At 43.6% G+C, this 21285-nt stretch overlaps 1 protein-coding gene across 1 annotated transcript in view; it reads left to right on the top strand.

Moving 5' to 3' along the window:
- Window positions 1-248: 248 nt before the first annotated feature.
- Window positions 249-21285, top strand: part of LOC147717089 (G protein-activated inward rectifier potassium channel 1-like) — a 250212-nt gene continuing 229175 nt past the window's right edge. The window contains exon 1 of the mRNA XM_086924002.1: window positions 249-1333. Coding sequence (XP_086780128.1) covers window positions 620-1333 — 714 coding nt within the window. The 5' untranslated portion in view covers window positions 249-619. The remainder of the gene's footprint in view (window positions 1334-21285) is intronic.

Genomic DNA, 21285 nt, shown 5'->3' with positions numbered 1-21285 from the left:
AATCTGGGTGGGACAGCTTTACCTTCACAGCCTGTGTGGGAGAACTCTAACCTTCACAGTCTGGGTGGGAGACCTCTAGCATGCAATACCTGATTTAAGGAAGCTCTAATGTACAGCTCTGTCATGCTTTATTTTGGACTGGCCAAAATATAATGTGATATATCTGGCCCTGGACAAGCTGTAATGTGCTATATTGAGGGCTGGGAAAATTGTAAAGTGTTATAATTTGGGCTGTACGAGTGAGGCAAGATGTCACATGGACTTGGAGCTCTGTAGCCTGCTTTGTTATGGCTGTGTTTTCGACTGTGTTCTTGCTCAAGAGATATCCTTTGTGCAACATCACAGATTGAGACGTGTGTGTGTCCCACTCTGTCTGGGACTGAGAGTGCCCTATGTTACTTTTGGGTGGAGGAACGCTCCTTCTCTGTGGCTATCAGACTGAACAAGCGCTATCATGATGCTACAGTACACAGAAGCAAGCGGCCCCATTTGGTGGTACTGACTCCTCTGGATGGCGCTCAGACAAGGATGTACGGTGGGTTGCACCCATCTGGATAAGCACTGAGCTCCATCAGGTCACTAAACATGCTGGTCCCCTGGATAGCAGCCAAATCCATCCATGGCCACGTCTAGCCCGGCCAGCCCCCGGCGGTCCACCGGAGCAATGTCTGCCCTGAGGAGGAAATTTGGGGAGGAGTACCAGGTGGTGAACACTTCAAGAGGCAGCAGTGGGTACACTCCCGCAGCCAGGAAGAAAAGACAGCGATTCGTGGACAAGAATGGGCGATGCAATGTGCAGCACGGGAACTTGGGAGGTGAGAGCAGCAGGTATCTGACTGACCTCTTCACCACCCTGGTGGACCTCAAGTGGAGATGGAACCTGCTCATCTTCATCCTCACCTACACCATCGCCTGGCTGGTCATGGCCACTATGTGGTGGATCATTGCCTACATCCGTGGGGACCTCAACCGTGCTCACGACCACAACTACACGCCCTGTGTGGCTAACGTTTACAACTTCCCCTCTGCCTTTCTCTTCTTTATTGAGACAGAAGCCACCATTGGCTATGGCTTCCGGTACATCACAGAGAAGTGCCCGGAGGGCATCATCCTCTTCCTCTTCCAGTCACTGCTGGGCTCCATAGTCGACGCCTTCCTCATTGGGTGCATGTTCATCAAGATGTCCCAGCCCAAGAAGAGGGCAGAGACCCTCATGTTCAGCCACGATGCTGTTATCTCCCAGCGAGACGGGCGGCTATGCCTAATGTTCCGGGTGGGCAACCTGCGAAACAGCCACATGGTATCAGCACAGATCAGATGCAAGGTTATCAAGGTAAGAATATTGAATTTTAGAGAAAAACTCTTTTTCTTTGTTAAAAACATTCTATCTGTAGAATGGAGAGATTTGAGAAGCTGTTATGTACGATATACAGCTCACAATTAGCACTGTTTCAAATTAGAATGGTCAGATTTAGTTTACTGTTCATGAAAAGAAGTTTTATTAAACAATTCACAATGCTAAATCTCTTCAAAGCGGTTTGGGGTATCATTATGTTGAAGCTAGCTGTGAAATATCTTTCATATGTCATGGTTCTCTGTGAAATCTGAGTTTTAATTCAACAACATTTTGTGCAACAAAAGTAACACACACACACATATATATATATATATATATATATATATATATATATATATATATATATATATACACACACGCATACTGAAAAAAACAAAGGTTACAGGGACGTTGTAGTTAGGTAGTTAGGTTCACGTTTTACCTACACAGAACCATAGAAATTCAGCAGTTGTAGTTAAACTCATACTCATTGTAAGGAACTAAAATTTGTGGCCTAAAGTTACTTAATGGCACGAGTTATAGTTTCTTTAGCTAAGTATAACTTTAATTATAACTGCTAAATTTCCGTAGTTTTGTGTGGGTAAAAAGTAAACCTAACTATAATGTCCCTGTAACATTTTTTTTCTGTGAAGTTGTATATTTTTTTATGTAAAGTAATATATAATTTGTACCCGTGGATTCGTGGAGGAGCCACGTCCCTGAACAGATTTACACCAAATTACAAATAGGGATTTTCTGGACCAAGACCTGGCTTTCTGCCAAATTTGGTGTAAATCTGCTCAGCGTTTCCGCCCGTAGCTGTTTAAAATTTGCAAAATTCCCATAGACATTGCACTGGGAAAAATCGTTTTTGGACCCTCCCGCTTTTTCTCTGCCCCCCGCTTGACAAATCACCCCGAAACTTTCATTGCAGAATGCTGAAGATGTACAACGAGACCATGACACCCGAAATAATTAACTACTTTAGTTAAAAACTAGTTACATGACTGAAGACATTAATTGTCCATCTTCAGTGTTTACATATTGTCGTTTAGAAGAACAGCTGACCATACCACATGTCGCATATGATTAAGACGCTGTAAACGTTGAAACGCGGTAGGCTGTAACTCTCTGAAAAATAAAGGATTTTACACTACTAACCGGCTGGTGAGCTCACTGTTGCTCCTTGATGCTTGGGGCTGTTACCCTTTGGAATATATTCACCGGGTGTCCTCCTTAGCGTCATGTTCCTTTGGATATATATATAGAGTCTCTCTACACGAGTATTGCACATAGCAGTGGCCTTCATGCTATTCAACATTTTCCCAGCGAACGTTCTGTAGAGTACTATGAGCATAACAAGGTAATCATCAGCCTCATTGATTGGTGCCTTAATAGTAATTTCTTTCTTTACGGAAAAGATGTTTGGAGACAATTACCGGGTGTAGCTATGGGGGCCTGTTTCTCCCCCAGCTACGCGTGTTTACACGTCAGCTGGTGGGAGGAACAGGTCCTCAACACACAACATCATGTATGGGTCAGTGAGAAAGTTGTCAAGTATCTACGCTACATTGATGACATTTTTATTCTGTGGCAGGGAGATGAGGAGGAAGCTTTGTTGTTTGTGGAAGAGATCAATAACAATTCCCTCAATCTCAATTTCACGTCCTGCATAAGTAAACAAGAAATAGAATTTCTTGACGTGAAATTATATGTCAAGAATGGTAGACTTGAGACTACACTGTTTAGAAAGCCAACGGCTGGGAACACCGCCCTTCATGCTAACAGCCTCCATCCCGAACATACTATTAGTAGTATTCCGTATGGCGTGATCTTACGATTAAAACGGATCTGTAGTGCGCCAGGTGACTTTGAAAAATGTGTACATGAAATGAATATCAGGCTCAGGGCACGTGGCTATTCTGATGCCATTTTACATAAAGCGCTATTGAAGGCAGAAACACGCCCTAGAGACAGTCTCTTTCAAAAGATTCCCGTCAGTAATGTGGCGGCAGAAAATAATGCAATGCCCGCCACTGCAACAATTGACTGCCCTAGAATGATTATGGCTTTTAGCAATGAGGAGAATAAGATCAGAACCATTGTTAAAAGGAACTGGCCTATTTTACTAACTGATTCTATATTAGGTTTACAGTTACCAGAAAAGCCGTTGATCACTTTTCGTAGGGCGAGAAATATGGGGTCTGTGTTGGATAAGAGTAGCCCAGAAACTATACAAAAAAGTTCGTGGTTAAAACCGGCAGCGGGGTTTCGCAAATGCTCCACCTGCCGGGCGTGCAAATTTGGTAGCAACAAAGCGCACTACCAAACGCCATTTTGTAGGAAAGACATTCCAATTGTAGGCAGCTTCAACTGCAAGACAGATTTTGCAGTGTATGTCCTGACATGCACCAGTGGCCTTAATTAAACAGGTAGTACTAAGTTACAGGTGCATGTCAGGATCTTACAACATCTTAGAGCCATCCTACATAGTGACTCCACTTACCCAGTAGCGCGTCATTTTAAGAGCAAACACAACAATGACGTAGCTTGTCCCTCTTACTATGTAGTAGGATACATTCCTAAACTCCGAAGGGGTGGTAATAGAGAACAGAGATTAAGGCAGTTGGAGACTACCATTATTTTAGAATTTGACAGCAAATGGCCGAATGGTCTGAACAATTCAGAGGATATGTACGCCTTCCTCTAAATAATCCCTTTTTGCGGTGAGTCTCCGCACCTTTTTATTCTCGTGCCTCTTTGACTTTCTGCATGTGCTTTGCCCTGCATCTCTATGGGTCAAATTCAGAAGCCATTTCATAGGTAGTCAGGTTTCCTGTTACCTAGTACACTTTGTATTCAAATTGTTTTTCTTATGAATTTTTCTATCAGACTGTTGGTATTTTCCCCGGAGGTAGTCAGGTTCCCTGTTGTCTCTCAAATTAGCTCCATTTTGGTGTAAATATTATGAAATTTTGTCCTGTCTTCCTTATTCCTTTATCTTTATATAGGGTGCACCCGTTTTACTATATATATATTACTATATATGATGTCGTAAGGTATTTTAAGACTTGTGTGATGTATGCGATTTTAGCAATGAATTTAGGCAATGATAGTCTTTTTATTGTTATTGTTATTCATATTCTTACACATGCTCCATATCTGCACATCATGCACGTGGCACGTTAATGGTAAACAACTTGTTTTTTGCAGGTGTATTTTGCACAGGAGACGTAAGTGTTACGGGTTTAAAAAAAAATATTTTTATAAAATATATTGATGTTTGAAATGTTTTATGCACCTTTTATCGTTTCCAAATTCCCCCTGACCAGTTTTTTTATGTCCTTTTGGATGAGTGTTTAATGCTTTTTATGGATTGAATTATCAAGGATTTATCCTGATAGATAAGGGTGTGCAATTTGAATTGGATTCGCCAGATGGTTTTTCCTATTGCGATTGCTGTAAGCATTTATGCCTAAACTGAACATATTAACACTCTGGTTTTACCTTGATTGATATTTTCCATCTTGGTCAATAATAACAGCATTTATGCACTTTATTTTGTAAGAGACATGCATTTTACACCTTAGTTATAACGCAAGTGTTTCTACTATATTCATGGTCATGTGACGAAGCAGTTTTGGTCAATTAGGGGGTGTGTTCACTATTTCACAGCATATAATAATCTGAAAAGTATGTAACCACTTTGCATGTGATCAAGGGCCTACGGGCCCGAAACGCGTCATTGCTGCTGTTGCCTACCTGCGCCATTAAATACATCTAAGGCCAGATCCAGTGGTCTGTCTCCTTTGTTTGCTTCGCCGATCGATTGGATTGGAGGTGGCTTGGGGAGTTCTTTCGTGTATATATATATATATATATATATATATATATATATCTCAGCAAAATTGTTTCAATATAGAAAGAAACACGCCGCACACTACTCCATAGGTTAGATTCTTTGGTTTATTTTCTGTAGGATCCCCACCTACGCGTTTCGGACAACAATCTGTCCTGGTCACGGTACCGTGACCAGGGACAGATTGTTGTCCGAAACGCGTAGGTGGGGATCCTACAGAAAATAAACCAAAGAATCTAACCTATGGAGTAGTGTGCGGCGTGTTTCTTTCTATATTGAAACAATTTTGCTGAGAGGTATCCTGCGAGGGTGTCCTGAACCTCGCCGCCGGCACCAGCTACAGAGCTCCTCTCACTATTGGGACATTTGCTTTTACATATATATATATATATATATATATATATATATATATATATATATATATATATATATATATATATATGTCCATTCTCACATCCTCCAAGGACACCGGGACACCACAACGGCGGTGCAACACAGGGTCAGAGGTCTCCCTGCACTTCTCTATTCAGGTACACACTGCGCAATGGAGTCACGCCGATGCACTCCAATCCAAGACAAGTTACCACAATAATCCGAATGTAGTCCAAGGATTCTTTATTCAATTCATTGCAGACCTACTTGGAATAAAGGTGATTTTTAACAACTCATGTTTTGCGCTTCTTACAATCTATCGGTCCCCTAACACTACTTTAACATTTAATGATCTCTTCGCCCCTATTCTATCAGATATCTGCACTAGATACCAAAAGGTAGTGGTAACCGGTGATTTTAATCTACACTGGGAAAAAATGCCTAAAGATTCGATATCTCGACAATTGGAGTTCTCTATATCCTCAATTGGCCTGAAGCAACTGGTAGATGGTCCCATGCATAACAGGGGACACACGCTTGACCTTGTCTGGGCCTCGGATCCTGAAGTGACGATTCAAGACATCCTACCCTGCGTTTGGTCGGACCACTACCTGATTAATTATGTTATTCCCAGTAATGGAAATTCCGTAACCAAAGCCCCAGAAATGAAGAAAGTTCGCCAATGGAAAAAGGTTGACTTGCAAACCTTGACAGACACTCCTCCATTCTGTATTAATCCCCTTAGCGGCAATCTAGATCAGGATTATATGAATTTAACTCAAAATTTAATTCAGGCGATCAATCAAATTGCCCCAGAGAGGCTACAAAAAGCTAAAGGGCTGGGGAAAGGTGCGCCGTGGTTCACCTCTCTCTTGAGAGAACATAAGAAAGAGCTTCGTCGTGTGGAAAGGAATTGGAGGAAGACTAAGGAGGAAACTGATCGTGAACATTATAAAGTCAAATTAAACGTCTTTAAGAAATTGATTCTGACAGTTAAAGCAGAATACTTTGACACACGTATAAAGCAGGCAAAAAATGTTCAGAAGGAAACATTTAACATCTTGAGAGAATTGACAAAGATACCGGTCAAAGCTGATACAAAGATTGACAGTAACATCTTCCAACAATATTTCTCAGAGAAAGTGCAAACTATTCTCTCTGAGATTAAAAATAATACAGTAAGTGGATTTATCCCATTGCAGAATACTGAAGTTCCTCAAGACTGTACCATTTCAAGCTTTCCTGAAATTAACTCTACAAAGCTTGAACAATTGATGAATAGCATTAAATCAGGTTCGCCAGCTGACCCCTGTCCCCCTAGGGTCTTCCGGGCGACCCGCCCCATTCTGGGAAATCATATTGTCTCCTTTCTCAATATGTCATTGTTGAAGGGATATCTTCCACCTAGTCTTAAGGATGCTCGGGTTAGACCTTTGATAAAAGAACGGGAGCGGATTCAGCTAATCTGAAAAATTATCGACCGATCTCCCAATTACCATTTATATCAAAAATTCTAGAACAACACGTGCTACAAGACCTCTCTTCTTTTTTGGAGTCTCACAACCTCCTTCATGGGCTTCAGGCAGGCTTTCGTGCACACCATAGCACCGAGTTAGTGATGCTCTCGGTGCTGGACGAGCTTAGAGGCATGGCTGACAGTAGGAAACCAAGCGCCCTGATACTTTTAGATCTGTCAGCGGCGTTTGATACTGTCAGCCATGACCTGCTCCTGAAAAGAGTGGCCAGCTCGGGAATAAGGGGCGCAGCTTATAAGTGGCTAGAATCCTTCCTAACGGGGAGGCAACAGAGGATTCAACAGGGAGATGATCTCTCCGATGTAGGTATGGTGGAGTGCGGAGTCCCGCAGGGCCCAGCACTATCGCCACTACTTTTTAATCTGTACCTACAACCTCTGATTGAGTCTTTAGGGCACATGGGTTGTCGAGTGTCTAATTATGCCGACGACACTCAGCTGCTTTTTAGCATTGAGAACTCTACTATGGCTCAGGAGCATGTGTTAGAAGTTCTTAGATTCACAGTCAGTTGGATGACGGTCAACCTACTGAAAATGAATCCCCAAAAGACCGAAGTCTTGGTGGTATCCACTGGTACATCACCTTGGGGTGATTTGTATTGGCCACAAGAACTTGGTCCTACTCCAACACCAGTAGCAAATGTAAAAAGCCTTGGCATAAAAATTGACAGCGATCTGTCAATGTCTGCCCAGATTTCTACGGTAGTTGGCGTATGCACTGGTCTAATCAGGCAATTGCGTAAGCTAGTTCCTCTTCTCTCTCAATCGATGCTGCACATGGTAGTTTCAACCACAATCATATCACGATTGGACTATGGCAATGTCCTTTATTTAGGCCTGTCAAACAGTCTGATCAAGAGACTGCAGGTGGTCATGAACGATGCGGCACGTTCAATCTTTAAGCTCCCCAGAAGAGCTCATGCCTCCCCCCTATTGCTCAGGCTTCACTGGCTCCCCGTGAAGCAGAGGGTGGAGTTTAAGAGCTTGTGTGTAGCAAATAAGGCAATATATGGACAAGCACCGGTCTACATAAAGGATCGTTTGATGCCTTATAATCCTAAACGATCACTTAGATCTTCGGATGCTCAGCTGTTGGTTTGCCCTCGCTTCAATCTGGCAACAAAGGGCGGAAGATCCTTTTCCACACTAATTTCACAGCTGTGGAACAAGCTGCCAGACATGCTTCCTAAAGTGACCAATCTTCTACAGTTAAGAAAGCAGTTGAAAACAACTTTATTCAGGGAAGCCCTTGTCCCCTTTTAATCACAGGGTATTCTATTCCTTTTCCAGCTGGAAATTGTTGTGTTTTCTTGGTCTGAAAGCGTCTTGAGACCTGCTGGTGAGTTGGCTCTATACAAACTAAAGTAACAATAACAATAACAATAACAGCATGAAATCAGGCATATGGAACCGGCCCTGTTGGGATTAGAGCATATCATGGGTGAAAGTAACCCAAAACTTGAATTGGCATATACCATCCAGATCCACAACCTACTGCATTATGAAAGTAGACTGCCTATGTAAGCATCCATATATATTCTTGCATTTATATGTGTACATGTTTATGTGTGGACATGTTTACCCACAAAGTGGGGACTGTACTGGTCCTCATAGTGTTGGTAAACCTTGACAAAACCAGATAAACACTATGGGCCAGATGTAGGTGGCTAAATACCGGTCGGTAAAGCCAAAATTCGGTAAATTTCAGCATTACCGACCGGCATTTAGCCATGTGCGATGTAGATGAAAACCTACATGCAAAATAAGGAATCGGTAAATAGCGATTCCTTATTTTGCTCTTGCATTTAAGGAATCGGAAATACTGATTCCTTAAATGCAATGTAGGTAGCACTGAAAACAGTGCACCTCAGCCTTAAGGAATCTCTATTTACCACTAACTCCAAGTTGGTGGTAAATAGCGATTTCCTTACAAAAAGCACTTTTTTGCTTTTTTTTATGTGCCATGTGGCACACATCCCTGCCCTTAGGGCATGTATGTGCACCACATGTGCACACATGCACATTTCAGGGGTGCAACAGGGTGTCCTTTGGACACACTGGCACCCTTGAAATACCCCCGCTACTAACGATTCGATAATACCGAATCGCTAATAGTGAATCTCTTCCCATTCATTCCTGTGGGCCTCCTAGCCCATAGGAATGATTCGCTAGGTATTCCTTAATAACAAATCAGAATTACCGATTTGTTATGAAGGAATATTAAGGAATCGCTGACATTTTAGCGAATCCTACCTACATTCCATTTACCGAGTCCTCAATAGCGATTCGGTAATAATCGCTATTAAGGCTGCATCATAATAATTATGCCCAGGTGAGGTGTGGGAGGTCGGGGGAGCTGACTGATAGATTCCCCGTTGGTAGAGGGGTAAGACAGGGCTGTGTGCTGGCGCCGACCCTGTTTTGCCTCTTCGTCAACGGGGTAATCGCCCATCTTAACGCCACCGACTACACAGATGCCCCTAAATTGAATGGCAACAGTGTGCCCGCAATAATGTTTGCGGACGACACACTGTTGGTATCTAAAACACCCATGGGCATCCAAAGGATACTCGATGCCTTTGTAGCCTTCTGTCAGGATAGAGGGCTGGAAATCAACGCCACAAAAACCAAATATATGGTATTGAATCCAAGCCCCAAACAGCGCCCGAATCCCCAATTGGGAGAAGTGCGGCTGGAAAGAGTAGCCACGTTTGAATATCTCGGCGTGACACTCAATGAAAATATGACCTGGGGGACCCATCAGAGCAGGGCTAACCTAAAATTAGCACAAATCACCGGGGGTATATCCCGGATGATGATTGGTTCGACCTACCGCCCACTGGGGGCCTTAATTCAGATATATAAGGCCCAGGCCAGGGGGGCGATCTTGTACGGGGCTGAATTGTGGGGCCACATTCCATGTCGGAACTTGTCCTCCACGGAAAATAGGTTTATAAGACAAATAACCGCACTTCCCCCTAGCACCCCACTCCTTCCTTTAAGGCTCGATTTAGGGCTACGGCCACTTGTCGACGAGATAAGTCTAAGACCCATTGCCTTCTGGCGCAGGCTATGGAGCGGTGATGATCTCGCCGATTATAGGGCGGAACTGGTTGAATTACTAAAGCACCCCAAGGCGCTCAGTATTCCCTGGGTCCAATACATCCAGTCAACTTGTACTGATCTGGGGCTCCCTGAATTGTGGACTGAACCAGCAAATACAGCACCTAGAATCTCTAAAAGATTTCTGGCGAATCTGTATCACGAACATAAAAGGGCAAGGGTCTTAGCCACCCAGACAGAGGGGTCCCTTTCTTCCATATTTCTGCAAACCAAGGATCTCTACACATTTGAGAAGGCTTTTGATCCCATATATCCTATACTCACCAGAAAGTTATTTCTCCAGTGGAGATACGGTACACTGCCTTTTCGGTCCTTTTCTAGCAACTGGTCACAGGTCCCTTCTACCAAGTACTGTCCTCTTTGCGTTGACAAAGAGGAAAATGATTTGCATGTGATCTTCTTCTGCCCAGCTTATAAAGCAGCCAGAAAGCATTGGCTGCTGCCCTTGATTAAGAATTTGGGTGGCAGGGAATACGCACCTATGTACAGGATTTTAAAATCCGATGTTTCCGGCCCAACTGTTTTTGCACTTTCCAAATTCTTTACGAATGTGTGGCATACTCGTAATCGTTTTTAAAAAAATGCTGGGTAGACTTTAGAATCGCTTTAATTTTTAATTATTGCCTTTTATTGTTGGTTCTGATCTCAAAATCATGTACTGATGTTTTACCAAATTTGACAGAATTTATGTGATTTTAATGTATGTGTATCTTTTATGACCTAATGGTCGAAATAAAGATTGGAAATGAAATGAATCGGTAAATTGAAATTACCTACATCTGGCCCTATATCTGTGAGGGCATCATACTATGTGGCTAGTCCCTGTAATGTGTTTAGGTACTTAGCAAAAGTTCAGTAATATTTGCTTCGATCCATTCTACAACCTACCCCAGTATCAAGGAGCATGAAGAGTAAGAACAGTAAAAACAAATTCCATTACAGTTCATGGCTTATTTGCATATGTAAACGTATGACATTATAGGGGGCGATGTGTACGAGTATGTGTATCCAGAATTACATTAAGGAACTCTAAAGCCAGAGTTAAGAATTAAACAAGCATTTACAATGCAACGGTTTCGCCTTTGCAAAAGTTAGAGCTATTGGCATTGTAAATGACAACATTTTTATTTATGTGTTGGTTTTGAAAACAGATAAATAAATTGCATTGTCATTTACAATGCCAACAGCTTAATCTCTCGCAAATGCCACACACACACAACCACAGAGAGCCCCCCCACACACACAGAGCCCCCCCACACACCCAAAGAGCACACCCACACACCCACACAGAGCCCCCCACACACTGCAAGCCCCCCACACACTGCGAGCCCCCTCACACACTGTGAGCCTTCCCACACAGAGCCCGCTCCACACACTGCGAGCCCCCCACACACTGCGAGCCCCCCCACACATTGGGAGCCCCCCCACAGACTGCGAGCCCCCCCACACACTGCGAGCCCCCCACACACTGCAAGCCCCACACACTGCGAGCCCCACACACTGCGAGCCCCCCCACACACTGCGAGCCCCACACACTGAGAGCCCCACACACTGCTGCTGTTTACAAAGAGGGGCCGCATGTAAAGGTCAAGTTGGACGCAAGCGGCCCCATGGGCCGTACATTGAGTATCACGGATTTAAAGTATACTCGCATCAAGTTAGAACGGTAGCCGGGCCCTAAAGCAGCAAACCCATTACTTTGAATTAAAAAACGGGAAGTAATTATCACCGTGACCACTTCGAAATGAAACAGTTTTTTCCGCCATACATCTTCAGCAACAAAAACAAAAGACAATGGCACTTAACCAACAACCACCGCGCTTTTAACAATTTCACTTTTCTCACAGACTTTACCTACCTCCATTAGGCTGACCTGTGCTGAAAAGGATGCAGTTTTGTTAGTAACAAGCACCCCTACATCTGATTAAACTAATATACTTGATGCTCCACGATCAGTATTGTTGTTCAATCCACATCCTCATAAAAATAGATAAAATTTACAACGAGCATGAACTAGGTAATCAGATGTACCTAGGGCGGATGGCGTTTATGTTGAATAAACTTGTGAGACAGGGGTTGCATTGGTTTTAGATCTTAAAGGCCTTTCTTAAAATATTGACTTAAAACAAGCCTCTTTATACACTTCTATTGCATTAATATGCGTTCAATATTGTAAAGGTTTTCCAATGAACCAAAACAAAGATATTTGTAAGAATCTATTCATCAGCGAAACCCCGCAGTTTTCTCCTCTTTTGTCCTTGCGATTGTTTAGAGCTAGGAAGAGACTATAGTGGCCTCTTTTCTTCCACTAAACTAATGATTGGCCATGGATGTCTAGTAGATTTTACAGGGTTCACACTCACAAGCAGATGAAGCAATCGTAGAGACGACCCAAAGAGAATAGATTTCTAAGCCACGAATTCTGCTGATGCCACAACAGGGTTCACTTGAGCTTTGGCTCGCTCACAATGTTAATTCCCCTGCCCCTTGGGATTGCCCATAAAATCAAAATTAATTATTTCTACTGGCCTCACTCTGGAAAGATGTGCAAAACAAGCAACGAGGGGAGGGGGGGGGGGTTGAGGAGCTCACGCACACAAGCAACGAGGGGGGGAGGGGGATGATGAGCGCACACACATTAGCAACGAGGGGGGAGGGGGGTGAGGAGCTCGCGCACACAGGTAACGAGGGGGTGAGGAGCTCACGTAACACAAGTAATGAGGGGGAGGGGGTGAGGAGCTCACGCACACAAGCAACAAGGGGGGGTGAGAAGCTCACGCACACAAGCAACGAGGGGGGAGGGGGTGAGGAGCTCTCGCACACAAGCAACGAGGGGGGTGAGGCGTGCACGCACACAAAGAACGAGGGGGGAGGGGGGTGAGGAGCTCACGCACACAAGCAAAGAGGGGGGAGGGTGAGGAGCTCACGCACACAAGCAACGAGGGGGGAGGGGGTGAGGAGATCATGCACACAAGCAACCAAGGGGGAGGGGTTGAGGAGCGCACGCACATAAGCAACCAGGGGGGAGGAGCTCATGCACACTGCAAGCCCCCCACACCCTGCAAGCCCCCACACACTGCAAGCCCCCCCACACACTGCGAGCCCCCCCACACACTGCGAGCCCCCCCACACACTGCGAGCCCCCCACACACTGCAAACCCCACACACTGCAAGCCCCACACATTGCTGCTGTTTACAAGGAGGGGCCGCATGTAAAGGTCAAGTTGGACGCAAGCGGCCCCATGGGCCATACATTGAGTATCACGGATTTAAAGTATACTCGCATCAAGTTAGAACGGTAGCCGGGCCCTAAAGCAGCAAACCCATTACTTTCAAATAAAAAACGGGAAGTAATTATCACCGTGACCACTTCGAAATGAAGCAGTTTTTTCCGCCATGCATCTTCAGCAACAAAAACAAAAGACAATGGCACTTACCCAACAACCACAGCGCTTTTAACAATTTCACTTTTCTCACAGACTTTACCTACCTCCATTAGGCTGACCTGTGCTGAAAAGGATGCAGTTTTGTTAGTAACAAGCACCCCTACATCTGATTAAACTAATATACTTGATGCTCCACGATCAGTATTGTTGTTCAATCCACATCCTCATAAAAATAGATTCAATTTACAACAAGCATGAACTAGGTAATCAGATGTAACTAGGGCGGATAGCGTTTATGTTCAATAAAGAGACAGGGGTTGCATTGGTTTTAGATCTTAAAGGCACACAAGCAACAAGGGAGTTGTGAGGAGCTTATGCACACAAGCAACGAGGGGGGAGGGGGTGAGGAGCTCATGCACACAAGCAACGAGGGGGGAGGGGGTGAGGAGCGCACGCACACAAGGAGCGAGAGGGGAGGGGGGTGAGGAGCTCACGCACACAAGACGGAAAACAAAGACGACAGCCACGAGTTTACCTTAAATGCAAAAACAGGAGCATACATACCAGGCAAAGACGGAAAACAGACACGACAACAACGAGCCACGCAAAGACGGAAAACAAAGACGACAACAAAAAAAACAAGACGGAAAGAAGCCACGGAGACGACAATCGCGCAGCCCACTCCTGCAAAAGACACTTTCAAAAAGACCAAAACATGCTGAATTTTTTTTTTATAAATACCGCCCACCGCCGCAATGACGTAGTGAAAGGGGCGGAGAGCAAAAAAATCACCGGAACGCCCACGAATCTGCTCCGCCAATTACGGACAGATGTCTCTTCCAATGGCTAGCCTCCATTTATGGAGCTAGCCAATGGAAGAGAGAGGCGGGACAAAGCCCCGTACTGGTAAACATAAGATTTTCCATGCGCGAACACTGCTGCGCAGTGGACGCCAGGCGAAACCTAAAAATGCTGAAATTAACCATTTATAATCATCACCTCCTCTGTAGTGTTCACTGAGTTCCATGTTTCTCTGTATTAGTATTTGACAATGAGACCTTAATCATAGATGTCATATAGGGGTCGACAAAGGCAGCAGCTGCAACCCTTAGTTTGCCTCTTGCGACCTCTGACATTGCCTATGCGACCCCTGGTCTCAGAGGTGGCAAAATCAGCTCTAGGAGCACAGAGGCAGCTCGTCCTAATGGACGTTGGTTTGGGCTCCACTCTCTTTTTGTGTCTATTATTTTTCATTAAACTAATAGTGAATAGGGAGAACCACACCTCTGTGTAGCGTCAGGCGATCTCTGGCTCCTCCCCCAGGAATGGCAGATTCTACCTGACGGCGTTCACCCAGCCTGCCGCTGCTACCAAGTCTCTACCGGGCCGCTGGCAGTGAAGTATTTTTCCAGCTGACACGCAATTGAAGGAGGCAGCACTCGGCAGTATGTGGCGCTTGGTTTGATCTGAATGCCGGGCAACCCAGAACGAGCGCTGAATGAGAAAAAAAACAGTGAGATTGACGGCGGAATTCTGCAGGGGAAGAGGGGGCAAACGGCTATAAAGCACTTTGCTAAAAACACGGAAAGGAGGTGGGGAGGCGAAAGGACTCTTTTGGCATTGCCTTTTGTGACACTTTACTCAGTTGGAGTCTTGTTCTATACCCTTGAGTGGCAGTGGTAAATATCAGAGACAGAGGCTGAGGGGGAGGTGCGGAACCAAAAGGGAAAAGAAAAAAGGTCCATAAAAGGTCCCACAAACAAGCTTACTGCTCTGTTTTGTCTGGTTAAAAACACGGAAGACGAAAACCAGAGTCAACACAGCATTCCAAACCGTCCCTATGCCGGGCACACCAGAGATGGGGAAACAGCTGAATACCCGCCTCGCCAAAGCCAAGGCGCGGCGGCTCGCTAAGGAAGCAAGGGAGGCAAAGAAAGCGTTGCGGATGGCAGAGCTTGCATGACCAGAAAGCACCCCTCCGCCCTGTATCACAGACTCAGCAGTGGAGAGCTCTGAGGGTGAAGTGGAAGAGGAGAATTTGGATGGAACTATTCAACTTCCAGAGCTCTCTGTAGAAAACTCGGGTATAGATTCGGGTGTGATCTCAGTTACAACCACAACAGCTACAACTGCTCTCCATCTACAAAGTGTGGAGCAAGTAGAAGGTTTTTTGAATAATGAGGTGGTTACGCAGAAGACAAGCACCAAGGGGGTTAAGCAAATCCCATTTTTTTTTTAAAAAACGCAGCAGGTGTCCTTGTCTAACCCTGCACCAGATTCCCAGACTCCCAAAAAAATTCAGCACACTAGTGATTCGACAGCCAGGTCAGAGAGCCCAGGCTCGGGTGTGGGTTTGCATTTAAGCTTGCAAGATAAATTTAACTGGGTGGATTGCCATGCCCAAGTCTCTCTGGCTAATCTATCAGTTGCCTCCAATATACATGATGACACCTGCTCTAGCTCCGTTAATCAGATTACTAGACCAATGCTCAATCTTCTAGACTCAGAGGCGGAGCAGTCAAGTGGGCAGCGATCAGACTCTGTGGAAAACTCTGAGCTTGTTGCATCAGTATCAACAGTCCTATTGTCCTTGGGTCTGCAAGAGAATGCAACAGCGGTGGATTTGGGAGCTTCTCCCCCTGTTGTGCCTCCATCTCATAATTCAGCTTCTTCCATCTTTCCCCCGCAGGCCAACATCGTCACCAATGCCAAGGCCAATGTCAATCTGGACATCGATTCTAATATATTGATGGATACCCCGGGAGAGTTTCAGATGAGCATTAAGGACATGCTGAATTTATTCCTGGATGAAGTGCGGGACTTGAAAAGGGTCCACAAAGCAGAATTGGCTTCCCTCAGCTTGCGTTTGGAGAAAATTGAAAGTACAATGGGGAGCCTTCCAATTAAGCTTCAAGAGGCAGAGGAAAGAATTTCTCTTTCAGAAGATCAACTTGTCTCTGTGTTGAAAGAGGTTAAAGTGGCGGCCAAAAGTAAACAGATCATGGAACTGAAACTGGAAGAGTTGGAAAACCATTCTGGTAGATCGAATCTCTGCTTGGTTGGTGTCCTTAAGGGTCTGGAGGGGTCCCAACCTCTGAGTTGGGTCAACAAATTCATCAAACAGAAGGTTATGCCTGATTTCCAAGGGGACCTCACGATAACAAGAGCTCATTGTGTCCCACCACAACCTTTTCCCAACTCAACTCTTCCGCGTATGATCTTGATCAATTTTGCAGACTTCCGTATTAAGGAGGCAATTCTTTCAAAAGCTTTTCAACAAAGACAATTCTCTGTCAATGAAACTACAAAATTTCGTATCTTTTCAGACATGTCTGCTTCCGCGGCTCGGCGTAGGAAAGAATTTGTCAAAATGCTGCAATTGTTCAAGGTAAAGGGTGCCCAGGCCTCTATAGCTCAGCATCCAAGATAAGAGTCCTGCTGAAAGGGAAATTGTTTATGTTTACTAATGTCGAGGAAGCCCAGGGACTTCTAGATCAGATTTCTCAGAGTGGCTAAGGTTTGAATAGTTAAAGTGTCAGGATTGTATTGGAAATTGTCATCTGATTTTCCCTCTTTCTGCCTTTTCTTTTCCCTTCTTTTTTGTGCTCCCTTTGATATCACTTAGTGTTATACAGCTATAGCTGGATTGCTGGCTAGTTGTTAAGGCCTGGGATTAAGGGGGTTAGGTGTTATATTGTTCTGGCGGGAGGGGGCCTGAGATCACCAGGGTGTAAAAACATGACACCCGAATTGAGTAGGGGTAGGGGAGAGTGGTGGGTGTGGTGGAGGGGGGCTGTCAACTTTCCTGGGTGGGGTGGGGTTTGCAAATGGGGAAAAAATGAAGCCGGTTGTCTTTTCATATTCAATATACATTTTTGTTTGTTGTTTATTTTTTGTTGTTTTCACTATGGTTGTTTTTTCATTTTCAATATTCATTTTTGTTTGTTGTTTATTTTTTGTTGTTTTCACTATGGTTCCACATCTTCTGATAAGCTACTATTGCTACTGATTATCTATGGCTAATACGTCAATTTTAAAGGTGGTTTTCCTTTAATGTCAATGGGATTAATAATAAAAGAAAGATGCGGGCTATTGAATTACAGTTAAAAACAGAAAATCCAGGGGTTATTCTTCTGTACGAAACTCATATTGCGACCATTAAGGCCTCTGAATTTTCTATGTTCAGATCATGGGCAGGATACAGGGGGCTCTCAACCTCTACGGTATCCCATAGAGGGACTGCCATATTTGGTAATAAGAATTTACAAGCAGAACTTATTAATTCTGGGAGCGACCCATCCGGGAGATGGTGCTGGGCCTCCTTTTCGTTTAGATCCAAACCACACCCTCTTACGTTCGTAAATTTTTATGCACCTGTAGAGGATAACATGAAACCTTATGAAGATCTTTTTCGTGCATTGATCAGGGTACCGGGGGATTTAATTTTGGGAGGGGATTTCAATATTTTGATGGATCCACGGTTAGATTCATCTGTACAGGGGAAGAGGCAGACAAAGCCCAGATCTTTGAAAGTTTTGAAATACTATGAATCTGTACTGAATCTACATGATCCATGGCGTCTAGCGTTTCCTTCCCAAAAGAGATATACGTGTGGATCTGGTCGATTCTGTTCCTCCTCTCGTCTCGCATTGATTTCTTTTTTATCTCCCAAGGATTAGAGTTTTTGCAGCAAAATATTTTCTTTAACGCATTTTCAGACCATGCAATGCTGACCCTAGAAATACAGCTGGGAGGAGGGCTGAGAATTCCCAAACCGTGGGCCTTTAATAAGCAGTATTTTAATGATAAAGATTGGGTAAAGTCCATGGATTTGGAGCTTAGGCAATTTTTAACTCAGAACATTGCCTCTGCGGCTCCACATATAGTTTGGGACTCAATGAAAGCATTTGTACAGGGTTATTGATAGGTAAAGACGCAGCTATATCCAAGAAGGCCAGGATGGAAAAGGTACAGCTTGAAAATAAGATCCATGCCCTTAATGAGATCTTCTTAGAGACCCCCACTTCTTCTAATAGAAAACTTCTGGATCAGGCTAAACGTGAGCTTAGCACTGTTTATAACACCCAAAGCGAGATTTTCTTTCAACGCTTTCAGCAGAAAGTCTATTAAGAAAGCAATTTCACTGGCAGGCTTTTGGCGTGGCAGGCCAAAGAGCAGGCTGTAGCTAATCAAATTAAATCATTAAAATGTCCCCTGACAGCTGTTCCTACACAAGACCTAGGGAAAATAGGGGATATTATGAAGACCCATTATGAAACTATCTATGGGAAATCACAAAGGGTCGATAACCGACTGGCCAAATTTCTTCATGAAAACCCATCTTTAACCCTCTCCAAAACAGATACGTCCTTTCTCTTTATCTGAACTCGAGGAAGTTGTAATGAGTTTGGCAAATGGCAAGGCCTGCGGTCCGGACGGATTGCCGGCAGAATTCTTTAAGGTTTTTTTTGGAGCACTTTCAGATTTTCCTTTGGTCTTGATTAATTCTTTACTGGAAGGGGGGTTGGTTCCTGAATCTTTTAGACAGGGGAAAATTATAAGTTTTCCAAAGAAAGGCAAGGATACGATGGATCCTAGCTCTTACCGTCCAATTACGCTGCTAAACTCGGACTATAAAATCGTAACAAAACTGTTATCCTGTCGGTTCAATACATTTGCAGCACATTTAATTCACCCCGATCAGAATGGGTTTTTAGCTGGAAAGCAAATGGCTACTAGCACCCACTTTCTCGCTGAAGCCCTGGACTTTTTTGAGGGTCGGAAAATTCCGGCTCTCATCCTGTTATTAGACGCCGAAAAGGCCTTTGACCTTGTGGTTTGTGAAACGTTATTTTTGATTTTACACTCTTTCAATATCCCAAGGTCACTGATATTGTTAATTCAGAGCCTAAATCAGAACGCGATGGCCAATATAATTTTTTTTTTTTAGTTTGAAGTTTATTAAAGTATAAAGAAGCAAAGACAGAAAATGAAGAAACAATCATAAGTTATAAAAAACAAGAAATCTCTCTTACAAAAAAGTAGAACTGATTAATAAATCCATACAGAAAAATATGGCAAACGATAATGCTCATGAACACAGGGGGATTGAGGTATAACCTGTAGAATAAAACACATAAGTGATATGAAAAAACATTAAATGCAATTAAGAAATTGCAATCACAGTGGTTTTTGGACTTCAACAGTGCGGACTTGAGAAGTAGGTGGGATCTTGACAACTCTGGATAAATACTCGGTGAGGGGAAGCCATAAAAGATCACGTTTGATTGCAAGGGAAATGGGGGAAACAAAATTAGTGTCTAGACGGTGATTAAAACAGACTGCATTCCACCAAGCATTGAAGGAAACATCATTAGCTTGTTTCCAATGAGATGTAATATGGTGTAAGGCAATGGCTATCAAAAGGTCAATTAATTTATGGTTGTGGGACGAATCGGCAAAAATAGGAGAAAGAGAACCTAGAAAAATGTTAACAATGGAGAAGGAAAAATGAAAATTGAAAATCTTTTTAAACTGGGACCATACCAATTGCCAAAAACGAAAAATGGGAGGACAATCGAACAAAATATGCTTCAAATCAGCTGAAGAGCAGGGACAGGACCAACAAGTGGAGGGAGTGTCTGAGGAAAACGATGACATAAGTAATGGGGTAAATAATGTACGATTATAAACAAAAAATATGGTTTGGGTAGTGTTAGCAGCTCTGGAGGTACTATGAATTTTTGACCAAATGTTATCCCATAAAGTGAAGGACCAAACTTGAGATAAATCTTTTTCCCAAGCCAACTCAACCCTAGATTTGATACGATCAGTAGAAGATTGAATAGATTTATAGAGAAAAGAAGCAGAAGGGGACTGATCAAGTGCATTGGAAACAGGAAGATATGCTGTAGGGATAGAATTTGTAGCAGGAAGTGAAAAAAGGTATTGGGTAAGAGAGGGAATCAATGACATATATCGTGCACGAGAAGAGGAGGGCAACGAGAATTGTTTTTGGAGGTCCTGAAAAGGAAGAGGTTGATTACCCGAAAGAAGTTGAGAGATCCATTTTAAACCAAGAGAATGCCAGGTTTTCCAATATAATGAGCGAGTACGAATTTTGAGGTGTTTATTATGCCAAATAGGTTGGATATGGGTGGAGGAAGCAGATGGATAAGAGGATGGTAAGTAAGGTTGAAGAAGAGAACGAGAACGGGAGATAATGGGGGAGCGAAGAGACGTTACGTTAGAAGTGAAGGAAAGAACCTCACTAAAATCAAAAGGATGAAGGAAAGAAGATTCTAACTTTAGCCAAAGAGGGGGATAAAAAGGAAGGTCCGAAGAGAGCCAACGCAAAGCTTGCTTTAATGAAAAAGCATTATGATAAGATTTGAAACTAGGAAATTTAACCCCTCCTAGTGATTTATCTTTTTTCAAAGCAGAAAGGGCTATTCGAGATTTCTTACCCTTCCACAAAAATTTGAGCAGAATAGAGTCTATCGACTTGAAGTAATGGTCTGGAATGTGAATGGGAATCATGGAGATGGAATAGAGTACTAGAGGTGCCAACATCATTTTGATGGAGTCAAGACGGCCCCACCAAGAAAGGAAGAGAGGGTTCCAGCGAGTAATAGCCGCATTAAGTTTAACAGAAAGTGAATCGAAATTGAACTTA

The sequence above is a fragment of the Lissotriton vulgaris genome, chromosome 5 (assembly GCF_964263255.1).
Source record: "Lissotriton vulgaris chromosome 5, aLisVul1.2, whole genome shotgun sequence".
In the NCBI taxonomy this organism is placed as follows: Eukaryota; Metazoa; Chordata; class Amphibia; order Caudata; family Salamandridae; genus Lissotriton; species Lissotriton vulgaris.
The sequence above is the reverse complement of the archived record's forward strand: the minus strand, read 5'-3'. Positions and strand labels throughout refer to the sequence as shown.